This window comes from Erithacus rubecula (assembly GCF_903797595.1).
Source record: "Erithacus rubecula genome assembly, chromosome: 4".
Classification (NCBI taxonomy): domain Eukaryota; kingdom Metazoa; phylum Chordata; class Aves; order Passeriformes; family Muscicapidae; genus Erithacus; species Erithacus rubecula.
In genome coordinates, this window is record NC_136686.1 from 29,646 (window position 1) to 41,672 (window position 12,027).

The window sequence follows — 12,027 nt, forward strand, 5'->3', positions numbered from 1 at the left end:
AATTGGTTTATCAGCCATTTAAATGTTAACTTTCTAAAGGACAGAAAAAAACCCCCATTTTAACTTGGGATTCCAACTGAAATGAGATTAAACTAGCCTGGAACACTTCAGAAAATAATTCCAGCACAATGCAGGATCACAGGGACAAAACTGGATTGTGCAGAAGGGACAAGATGAGCCACTTCTGAGATCTGAATGAGTTCAACTTATGGTTTATTGGAAAAGGAAAAATAAACCCCATCTCATCTTTAAAACATAATGAAAAGTTGGAGTTAACACTTATCCAACAGCACCACTGATTAAAGTTCTTCTACTCTGCTGCTTTGCTCACCCTTATACATAATACACAACTTGAGCTACTAGTCCAAGTCCTAGAGAATTTATTCCATCTCTTTCTAACAGTGTAATTTAATTAATGCTTTTCATTTTTCAATGCAGTCCTGGCACATCTAGTGGGTCCCATAGGGCGGGTAACAATTCTGTCACAGGCTGTCCAGTTAATGTGATTTAGATGGAAATGTGCAATTTTTTTTTTTTTTTGGATTTCCTGAAAACAGAACCTTCTTGGATTCAGTCCACAACATACAAAAACTGCCAAGACACCAACTATAACTTTTTGAGTAATGTCACTTTATTAAGGGACTTAAAAGAATCACATTCTCTAGTAGCCTTGGAACAATGCAAATGGTGAACAAAAGACAAAAATAGATGTAATTGGTTCTGAAAAGCATGAACATCTGTAGAGAATGTGTTGCATTATTCCTAAGGACTCTTGCTTTTGAAAAAAAAAAAGCACCTTCCATAGATACAAGTGTCAGTGCAATAACCAATAAAGCAATCAGTCAGAAATAGAAAAATATCCTAGATACAAACTCAAAATAGATGTTTGAAGGCTGTTTGACCATATCAGTATTCTGATATTTCTGTATCTCAGGAGTATGATCACTGGGATGAGTTTTTCTGATGAGGTAAGAAACAGTAGATGCTCTGTGATAGCACAAAGCCATACATTTATCTATATATATATATATTTTTTTTAAATAAGACAAAAAAATAGAGCACCCAATGAAACTCCAAGTCTTTGCAGCAAGTGAAATTAAAGTCTATGATAATTTCTGCATTTCTGCATCATTCACCTTGGCTGTCTCTGCCAGCAGCTCAGCAAATCCTGCTCCTCCTCTCCCCCTTGCTCAGCTCCATCACCAACTGCAGATGCACCAAACCAACAGAGAAAACATCTGCCCACCTCCAAAAATCACCGAGTCACTCTTTGCTGGGTTGGCTGCAATTCTTTCCCTGGCACAAAGAGACAGCAAACAGCAGGGTCAGGGAGAGAGCAGGGCGTGCCCTGTTTGATGCCACTGCACTTAAACCTGGGTGGGTTGAGCAATAAAATCACATTCCTCTTCTTTGCTCTGTCTTTGCACTAATTTGGGGCTGCTGTTCCAAAAAGCAGAGGGGGATGTGGAAACTTTTCAGCTGTTTGCATCACCATCCCTCCTGTGACCCCCCCCAGGCTCTGCTGCACAATTCTGATCCCTAATTTTTCACTTTTCAGAACAACGGGTAGCCAGACAACGCAGTCTGTATCTTTGATAGAGCACCAGGAAAAAGTGGCAGCAGAGCAGGGAGTGCCAGAAGAATCCAACAAACTCCCACTTGGGCAGAGGGGCAATGGCAAAGCATGTGGAAAAGCACAGTCAGTGACATTTAGCTTCTAGAACAGCAGTATTAACTTGGTCAGGATATGATTTGTGTGATAAAAAAAAGCCCAACAGGAGCTGGCAGCTGCCTCCCTGTGAAACCTGCCTCACCACTTATGGCACACACAGAGCAGCTGCCTGAACCTGCACCAGATACCTCAGCTTCACATCCTCCATTCTAAAGCTTGCCCTGAAATATTTTCCTTTTTCTGTCTTCTTTTCTCAACCTCTTTTCGAAGCTGATAAAATCTGCGGGGTGACAACACTTGGCAGATCATTTCAGGGCTTGTTCCAGTTTGTGGAAGATGCTGTGCAGATGCCAAAGGCTGCAGGAATCATCCCTTTTCTCTCCTTAACCCCAATGAACTTGGCAATCAGCGTTTGCAAACACTGAGTTAATGCTCACCACACCTCCCCTGCCGACAGGCAGGCACAGAATGACCAAGAGATTATTCCAGAACCACACCAGGCTGGCAGAGCCAGCAGCTGAACCTGCATTTCTTGCCTCTGTTTTGTTGTGTGCCTGAATTCTTGGCTGCAGAGGAAGACTGGGATCTTGTGAGTGATCAGCACTCCCCACATCCAAAGGTGGAACACAGTGTGGCACCTGTTTGCTGGAAGAAATACTAAGGGTACAAGTCCTTAAGAACATCCACATTTATTGAATATGATAGAAAAGGAATGGGATATGAACATTGGGATTTGAACAGTAGTAAGTGGCTTCTCACACTTACATCGTGTGTGCTCATTGTATAATATATACACAATGAACATAATTACATTTGTACACAAACTAAGTACTGGATTGAAAACCTGCTTATTGCTGTACACACCCTAACCCCATGAAGGAAAAGCCCAGTACCTCGAAATACCTACACTCCATTTTAGGCAAGAAAAAATAACCACTAACATTAATGTCTGTGTTGACAGAGGTGTGGCAGTAACTGCTGACATTGCAACCTGACCAAGAAATCATCATTACAGCAGAAACAGGACATCTTTTACTAAGCAATAATAAAAATGGCACCTTTTAAATATATCTATATGTATATATATATATGTATAAAAATTTTACAAATAAATCGTGAAAACAAGAAATCGTAACGTTTAAAAAGCGTAAAACAAGGTTTAGTGGTGATATGCAAAATTAACCAAATGATGCACCTAAAAGAAGCAAAAAAAAAAAGTCAACTTACATGATCCATCATGAAAAGAACATGAGAGAGTGAAGAACAGCAGATCAAGCTGTGGCTGCACACCGGGAAGAGCCTTTATTTTTTTATTTTATTATGTGTGCACAGCAAGGGCAGCAGGAATTCAGGAATTCCATCAGAACAATCCCAAGGCTGTTGAGGGTACTCGTGGGCCATTAAAGCTTTCTTGGAATAAACATTTTCCAGCAAGTGATAAAAACGATGCTCTGTGGCCAAAAGCATCAGAACTATGAATTTCATAGATTTAAAATATACTGTACAATATCTTCTCCTATTTTCCTAGGTCAGGTCCACACATCTCAGGCGTGAATTGTTTCAACAGAAGCCATTAGTGCTGAAAGACAGACACACATTGAGTCATGTTATTTTAGCAAAACAAGATTGTCTGAAGAACTCAGGGCATTAAACACAGCCAAGAATTCCCAACCTCACCCTAGCAATGTAGGTGCAGAACACAGCAAAATATCTCAGGAATCAGCTGTTCCCAAAAATCTCTTTTCCTGACAGAAAAAATGCAAAACCAATTTTTTTTTTTTTTTCCAAATTCACACCACTTGGAAAGAAAGTGTGTTTACTCAGAGTTTTATCCTGTGACCTCCAAATGCTCCTCACCTAAACCCAGTAATAATTGCAAAGATCCTAACTAGTCTGAGACATGGCAGGCACATTTTGGAGAGGGATGCACCATTCTGGAGTTGTTCAAAACCCAGAGCTTGCTGGGTTTTGGTAATTGCTGCAAGGACATCTATAAACAGCTTTTAACAGTTCACTGGTAAAAACCTTCCTGAGCTTTGGATCCAGGTATGAAATTTCATTATCCCCCCATTACTCAGGGCAAATGGAAAGGAGCCTCGTGTCGAGGGGCTTTTCCTCACTCCTACAATATCCTGTGCCACCAAGGTCTCTGTCATGACTAACAAGCCTAATTTTACTAAAATTAAACCTTGGCAATTGAGAATGGGACAGCAAATTAAAAAAAAAAAAATACATTTTCAGATCTCCTCAGGCTAAATGACTGAAAAAGTCTCAATTTAAATTTTAAAGCTTTAAGTTGCATTTAACATTTCCATTGAAACAAAGCTCATTCTTCCAGTGGAAAGCTCATTTAAACAGATAACAAAGCAATGTGGATTGATTGAAATGCTGGTAAAGTGCTAAAGCATTCACACTGCTAATTTTGTTAAACCCTTGCCTAAACAAACACACACTTTGTATTTCCACCCATTAGGTGGAAATAGGAATTGTAGCTGCACAGGGAATGCAAAACACACCAATCTGATTTCTGGCTGATTTCTGTTCAACACTCTGCCTCGCTGAGTACCAGCTACACAAATTGTTTGTTTTTGTGACAAAAACAATAGCAAAGAGCTGCAGAGGTGGGGAAAAAAAAGAACGTACTTGTCTGTAACTATACACACATGAAATGTGATCCTTCAGTGAGCTGTGCCTGGCTGGGTGCAGCTGCTGACAGGGACGATTCTGGTGAGGAAGGCAAACTTTTCACTGCCAGCCATACAGCAAAATAAAGAAGAACACCAGTTACAGAAGCCAAGCTTGAAAAAAAATCACCACGTCAAGCCATAGCAAATATCAGCAGGAACAAATGAAAGCAACACAAAGTGAGGAGTTCAAATCTGATCAGCACAAAAAAAAAAAAAAAACACGGCTCAGGCTCAGAAATAACTAATAGAAAATGAAAAAAGAGTAAAATTGGAGTAGCTGGGATATGCCCAGACCCACCTTCACATCCCAGCTCAGATTAAATGAGCTTTCTCACTCTGCTGAGCAGTACAAAATGCACACCCAAGTTCTGGCTTTGATTATCCAGCCACAGAAAGGATTGCTGACTGCACTGACTTATATCCCTAAGTTGAACCATTTGGCTGCCTTAACCATTCCCATCAGCAAATACCTTAAAACTGTCTTGAATTCTATCTCCTCCCTTCCTCCTTCCCTGTTCACTCCCCTTCTTTTCTGGAAAAACAGTCATTATACCAGTCAGATGGTGTTTGCTGTTTTCTTCATCTTTTTTACTCCTCAAAACATGGCCCAACTGGAGTCTTTTACTTGCTAGTTTAAACTATTGGAAACTCTCAATAATTCCACTTTTTTGGGCATAGCCAAGGTCACTCAGCAATAGTAAAAATCTACACAATATCCAGGACTGAGATGAAAAGTGAAGGATTTGCTTCAACCAACAGCTTCAGTATGACTCAATTTCTGGCAACAGGTATTTAAACCCCTGAATTAGCAACTATAAAAGCTTTGTTAAAACCTCAGAAAAATGGAATTTCTGTAGCTGTCCACTGGGAAACTCTTTTTCTGCACATTATAAAGCTGTACACTTCACCTGCAGGCCAGCTCAGCATTTTCAATTCACAAGACTTTCAGCACATCAAAAGACACAAGCAAAATGAAATCAAGTTTGGATGAGTTGTGCTTCAGTCCAACTCTTTTCCATACCTGCTGCTGCCTGATTTCCTTTTGAAGACTGTGCTGGCAATTCAAATGAAGACACAATCCCTTCTTGTTCTTGAACACTAAGTACTTCACTTTCTTCTGAGCTGGTTTTGGGTTTGTGGTTTGCAACCGTGGTCACATTCTGCAAGCTGCTGAAAAAAAAAGCACAGCATTTACAACTGGCTCTATACACATTATACACATTATATACATTATAAACATTGCATATGTACATTATACATTACATGTGTATATATACATTATAAATAAACATTGCTTCACCCACCAAAACCATGGAAATAAACCTTTCCAGTCTTTATGGCAGTTGCTTGGCCAAGTTTAAAATAGCCTCTGAACATCTTGTTTGATTTTTACCTTCCATCACCATCATGTGTTTCTTCCAATTTATTTTTCTTTTCAGCCTTCTCTTCGTTATTCACTTCTTTTGAGTCAGATACAACACGTGCATCTGATAAAAGATCATCAGTTTTTGACAGCTATAAAAAAAATAAATTGAAATCATGAAACAGAAAGCTGTAACACACACCGAGTGGCAGGTAAGAAATACAGTACCAGGAAACAGTTTTATTAACAGACAAATTTTGCCATCATGTATACTTAGTAACTCAGGGTTACAGAACTTAAAAAATTTTATCAATACCATGCAGGTTAATAGAGTTATCCTAAAACTTCTACCAGAGGCCATGGGCAGGTTTGATTTAATAACTTCCAGATCCCTCTCTTCTCAAGGCCAACAAAAATCCCAGATGCTCCAATATTTTGTTGATAAGAATGAATGGTGCTCTTAAAGCCTGAAGCAACAATCTCTCAGAAAGGAAGTATTTCTAATGGATAACAATATCAATTTATTGGATTTTATGCCATTCTCCATCAGATTTATATTTAGAACTAAATACAAAATAGGAAAGCAGAAGGATGAATAAACAGAAGAATGATGAACTGAGGAATAGGGATGTAGAAGAAGAAAAAGCCTGTACACAATACTTCAAAAAATATTGAATTGTAAACAGGAAATGATTGTGTAGAAGCCGCTCTAGTAATCCATTCTTCACAGTCTGGTTTTGCTGAGTGCTAAGAGCCCTTTAGTACCACAAACACCAAGGTAATTCCTGCCAGTTTCAAACTATTTCAAGGCAGAAACCAAAGCAGTGACAAATATCTCAAAGTTCAGCTACTGCCCACTTCCATGTCTAATTTATTGTGTCAGCTTCATTCTGCTTTCTATAAACTATGTGATACAGCCAAACAAAAATCCAAAAATAACACTGTCAAAAATAACACTGAGCCATGAATATGGCAATGACTGTTATTTAAAGAACATGTACAAGAAAATTCCATGTCTCAGCTGCAGACAGATGTGACAGAATTGAGTGATTCTCTCACTCTGGAGTGTGTCTGTCTCAAAATACTCTGTTACTGCAAGACAAGCTGAGGAATGGTTCTGTACCTCCTGAGTAAAATTTGAATTATGCTCTTCATCTCCATCCTTCCTCAGCTGGGCTCTTTCTTCTCCAGGAGTTGCATTATTTTGTTTCAGATTATTTTCTCTGCTCTCTTTAGCTGCATCGTCCCTCTTCCGATTCTGTGCAACAAAATTTGGTGAGTGGACAAATTGTTACAAAGAGATCACAGTTCTGAGCTTTGTGCTCTCCTCTCACTGGTTCAAAACAAAAAACCTTAAGCACAGATTGCAGTGAGTAAAATGGAAATCATTCTTTTCTCGTTTTGCACCTTTGGAAACAGTTCAGCTTGTTTTAACATTTCTTTGTCTCTAAGATTATTGTGCTTTCTGCCCCACCTTTCACTCCAGCATTTCAATGTCACCCTTAATCTCCTGAAATTTCATTCATATTTAGCTCAGTCACAAAGCAGCTTAGCAGCATTCTTACTTGCATTCATAAGCACTGCTCTTTTCATAAAATATCATCTTTTTCTGATTTAAGGAAAAAAAAAAAGGATAAAAATCTGCTTTCAGCACAAAATTCCCAGTGCACCTGCAAGCACTTCCTCCAAGCCTCAGTGTGAACTGATTTAATAGAGGACAACACAGCATCTGATAATGGCAGAGGATATTAATTATATCTTTAAAAAAAAAAAAGAAATCTGAGCTGAGAAAAGCAGGAGCAGCAAATCCAACAGCTGAATTCCTGTGATCTAACACCTGCACTCTATTAGAGCAAACTCCACCTAAATCAGTACATAAATCAGTGTCTTGGCTCCCCTAAAATTCAACTTGTGATAGAAAAAGTGACTTTGTGACATGGACTATTAGCTAAATATTCAGAGATCATCTCTCTTACTCTGTAAATTCCTTATCATTAAAACCCAAGGAAAAAAAAGATTAAAAACCCCAAGGAAATAAAAAAAATCAACCCCAAATCAACTCCATTAAGCTACTGGAAAACTAATTTTAACTATTTAGAAAGTAGCAGGCTGCCTAATAGCTGCTCTCCTGTATCTGGGTTTGGTTTGCCTTTCTGGGTATTGTTTGTTTGTTTGGATTTTTTTAAAGATATATATTCAGAGCAATATTTCCTGCTTCCTGATCTCCCCATCCTTTAGGCAAATAACCAATTGGAGTGCAAACAAAAGTGTGGGTTCTGTTTTAATGTATTTCTGGGCTCAAACACCACAGCAGAAGAGAGGAGTGCTGATCATAAATGCACATTCCTACCTAAAAACGTTGCAGATGTTCAAATACACTGCACAAAAATCAGCACTGAACTCATTTCAGGATCAAGGGAATCATGATTGTTGTTTTTAGCCACAAACCTTGAGCTCCACACTGTTTGCTGCACTTGACCAAGAGCCCCCAATGTCACCAAAACCCCAATGTGGGTGTCTTCCCAAAGGGAAATAAATGGCTTTTCTCATGAATTGTGTCCTGTGGTGCAGAGCTGCCTGTGGCACCCACCTGTGGCAGTCTGAGGGGATTGTCCCTGGCAGAGGAGCAGCCCAGGGAAGGAGCCTGCTCTGCAGCTGCCAGGATGCTGAGTCCTTTCCTCCTGTCCCTCAGACAAGCCTGCTGGTGCCTCCTCATCCTCTCCATCTGCTCCTGCAGGGACATGCGGGGCCGGGGCCCCTCGGCCAGCCACAGCTGCTCCACTGCACTCCTGGGTCTCTCCTTCAAGGAAACACAATATCTGCTTAAAAACCATCTCAATGAATGAACACTGGAATTCAAACTAAAAGGAGGGAGCAGTTGGCTCTTCTGAACAGCAGTGATAAATAAAGATTAAGAGAATGGGTAGATGCTGTCTCAAAGCCGCTCTCTCAAGCTGAAACGATTTATCAGACATCATAAACTGGCAAACAGAAAATATGTGACTAAAGACAGAAATAGAATTGAAATTTAATGAGCCAGGACATCTAATAGTAATTTTTAGCCTTTTTATTTCAAGAAAATCTACAGCTGGGCATCGTTTAACTGTAAGCACACAAACCTGTAATTCTAACCATGATATTTTCCCCCTTTATGTACTTTTTTTTCTCAAAATTCACTGCTTTCCAGGCAGATTTGTACTTTTAATGACAAATGAAACCCGCCTTCAGTACCGTTCTGAGATCCATCTTCTTGCTCTTCCTCAGAGTGACATAGGATGCTATTGTTGAGGATTCTGGTGTTGGGGATTTGGTTCTGGGTGGCACAACTCCCACAGGGAAATGTGAGCCTGCAAAACAGCAAAGCAACACTCAGAGCTGTGCACAACAGCCACAACTGCTGGTTTGTCCTCTGGAAAAGCCACATTGGCAGCCTTGGGACTCCAGGCAGGGTGGCACAAGAGTGTTCCCTGCCCCAGCACAGATCTGGGTCTCTTTATTTCATATCACACACCATAACAGAACTGCAACTATCACAAGTGGTTGCTTTTGCTACTGCCTGGCGGTTGTCACTATGGGTGACAACAAGAAATGCCTGTTGCCTTTATCACTACTGCACCTCTTGGCATGAATTACTGTGAATAATCACAAACATCACAGACATGTCGTCAGAAGGGCAAGTCTCTCAATTTAGGCCATTGATGATTAGCAAATCTCGGGATAAATATTCCCTTTTCCACCAGCAAGGTAACAGAATTGTAATTATGTGCCTTAACACTGTATCTCAGCAAATCCCCTGGAGAGTCTGAACTGACAAACTGTGTGGCACCTGCAAGCTTAATTATATCACAGGGCCAGTCACACAGCTAACCTCAGTTTTAAAACCTCTATGACCATTCTGGTGCAAACAATATCTTTGTGCAATCATAATCCTTGGTAAAACTGTGTTATCATTGCATCAGCCTGCTGTGTGAATGCTCAGCAAAGCACCAGAACAGAGGGCAGGGATCCTGCTGGCGCTGGTAAAAAAATCCAGCTAAGTTGAGGCACTTTCTCTCAAAGCTCTTAAACGTGTTATTTTGGGAGGCACTAAAGCTGAGCATGTTCCTCAAGTCACCTTTAACCAACTATTCTGTGTGTTTTAACAAACAGAATTGAGAAGCAGGTCCTGGTAAAAGACTCTACCAAGCAATTAGTAGCTTTTATGGGAGCTAGATGAAGAGAAGAATCTAAAGCATTTAGCAATTGCAAAGACCTTTATTGTCTGTACACTCCAAGGTCATGATCATTATTCCTATTATATCAGGGGGACAGGAGGCAATTCAACAATTACAAGATTAAAAAACAAAAGAAAAAGACATTGTTTGCCTGCCTTAGGAGAGGCTGAAAACTCTGCAGTGCTGCTGTTCCAGGGACACAACACGAGGAGCTCGATTCAAAACTGGGTAATTGTTCAAGGGCAGGAACATCAAATGGGTAATTGTTCCAGGGAATGGTGTGTGGGGAATGTGAGTGATGTGATCAGACACGGTGTCAATAAGGATTTCAGGCTTGGTGCCGAGAGCAACGTTGGATTTCTCTGAATTTTCTCCGGTCACATAATTAAATCACGATTTGATTGTGGAAGCTGCAGAGACACAGAGCACGGGGCAGCTCCCCCCGTGCCCGGGGACAAACCTTTGGCAGAAGATTCTGATTCTGAGAGTGGTTCTGTCTTTTCTTCTCCGTTAGACTCATCCACTTCTGCTACTGTGGTCAGCTCGGGCTCGCTCTTATAAAGTCTATAATCAGGACCCTGAGGGACATCAAGGCACCAGGTCAGTCAACAGGCACTTGGCTACCAGCACTCATGTCTTAAGACTCAAAACAAACATTCTGCTCTCACTTGAAGACAGGAGAATTTTTTGGTACTTAATTGGAGTAGCGACATTTGGAGAAAATCAGAAATGACAGGGGAAAAAAATTGCCACAAAAAGGCAGAGTTGTGGGGGTTTTTGTTGGTATGAGCTTCAAAAACTGAGCTCAGAGTTTTTTAATGCACTAAGGAGAAGAATTCTAAGAAAGTTGGAGAAATTTAAGTCTTAAGACAATTGACATATGCACAGAAGGTACGACAGGAAAATGCGAAGAGCGAACGATGCAGCTGCAAAAAACCAAAACAAAAGTAGAACCACGACACAAAAAAGTAGCCAGATGGGCAAAGAAAACTGGTGAGTGTGCAGAGGGGGGAGGTGGCAGCTGCAGCCACTTACACAGTAAGATCCATTTCTGAGATTTGCTTGCACTGGGTGCATCCTCTTCTCTTCTGGCAGATGCACGGGGCCCCTGCTATAACAGAGCAAGGAGCTGCTATCACTGGGCACAGGGGGGGCTATGGGAGGATGCTCTGTAAACTCATAGGACCCAGGGAGTGGAGGACGAGGTGGGACTACTTCCTCTTCCTAAAGATTGTAGAATAGTCACCTTATTCAGACGTGTGCACCTGGTACAGTGAGGTTAACTCAAAAACACAAAGAGATCACCGAGCCTACAGGTTTGGCAGGTAAAGGGACAGTGCCACATCGAGCAGTTAAAAAAAAAAAATAAAATCCTAACACCTGCACTTCCCGTTGGACAAACTCTCCCAATCGTACTTGTAAAAATTAAATCCATTATTTTTCCAAAGATTTTTACATAAACAAGACTTTTAGGAAGTTCAGCAAGTCAGATGTATACTGCATACACTTGAGTTATTCGTGACAATGTCCCTTTAAAGTGTGACTTGTAGCCAGATTTTCAGAGGAATGGAACATTTGGGAGCTCCCACAGCTGCAGATCCTCCTGTGGGTGCTCTGGCCATCTGAGAACCAGGCTCTGTATCTGAATAAACATATACAGCAGTGTGTTTCTTCCCAGGAAAAGGGTGGTGGGTAGAAAAGATATCCATAAATCAGGGCTTATATTTCTATGGTAAGAGCCTAGGGAGAGGAAAAGGTAAGACATGGAAAAGAGAAACATAGCAGTAAGAATACAGAGACACAGCACACATGAGCAGTAGAATTACTAGTGGAGGTATCAGCTTCTCAAACTATTTCATAATGCCATGTTTTTACAGAAAATAATATTGAATACATCCTGCAGACAGCCTTAGAACAGTCACAATAATGCTTGCTTTTCCCATAGCCATATTACAACTTCCACGATGCTAAAGTAGTAAATATGCTAAAACCATACCTCATTTTTATATTTAATAGAAGAAAATGTCCTTGATACCATGATGCCTGGTTGGGGGAAAGAAAAAAAAGAGAAAAATGATTTTCAATAAACAG

At 40.4% G+C, this 12,027-nt stretch overlaps 1 protein-coding gene across 1 annotated transcript in view; it reads right to left on the minus strand.

Moving 5' to 3' along the window:
* Nucleotides 1-3,078: 3,078 nt before the first annotated feature.
* PLEKHA5 (pleckstrin homology domain containing A5) overlaps nt 3,079-12,027 on the minus strand; it is a 72,315-nt gene continuing 63,366 nt past the window's right edge. The window contains exons 21-30 of the mRNA XM_079303087.1: nt 11,933-11,979; nt 10,972-11,160; nt 10,397-10,514; nt 8,954-9,069; nt 8,313-8,522; nt 6,846-6,980; nt 5,753-5,874; nt 5,381-5,526; nt 4,336-4,420; nt 3,079-3,251 (exon numbers count right to left, since the gene is read on the minus strand). Coding sequence (XP_079159213.1) covers nt 3,233-3,251; nt 4,336-4,420; nt 5,381-5,526; nt 5,753-5,874; nt 6,846-6,980; nt 8,313-8,522; nt 8,954-9,069; nt 10,397-10,514; nt 10,972-11,160; nt 11,933-11,979 — 1,187 coding nt within the window. The 3' untranslated portion in view covers nt 3,079-3,232. The remainder of the gene's footprint in view (nt 3,252-4,335; nt 4,421-5,380; nt 5,527-5,752; nt 5,875-6,845; nt 6,981-8,312; nt 8,523-8,953; nt 9,070-10,396; nt 10,515-10,971; nt 11,161-11,932; nt 11,980-12,027) is intronic.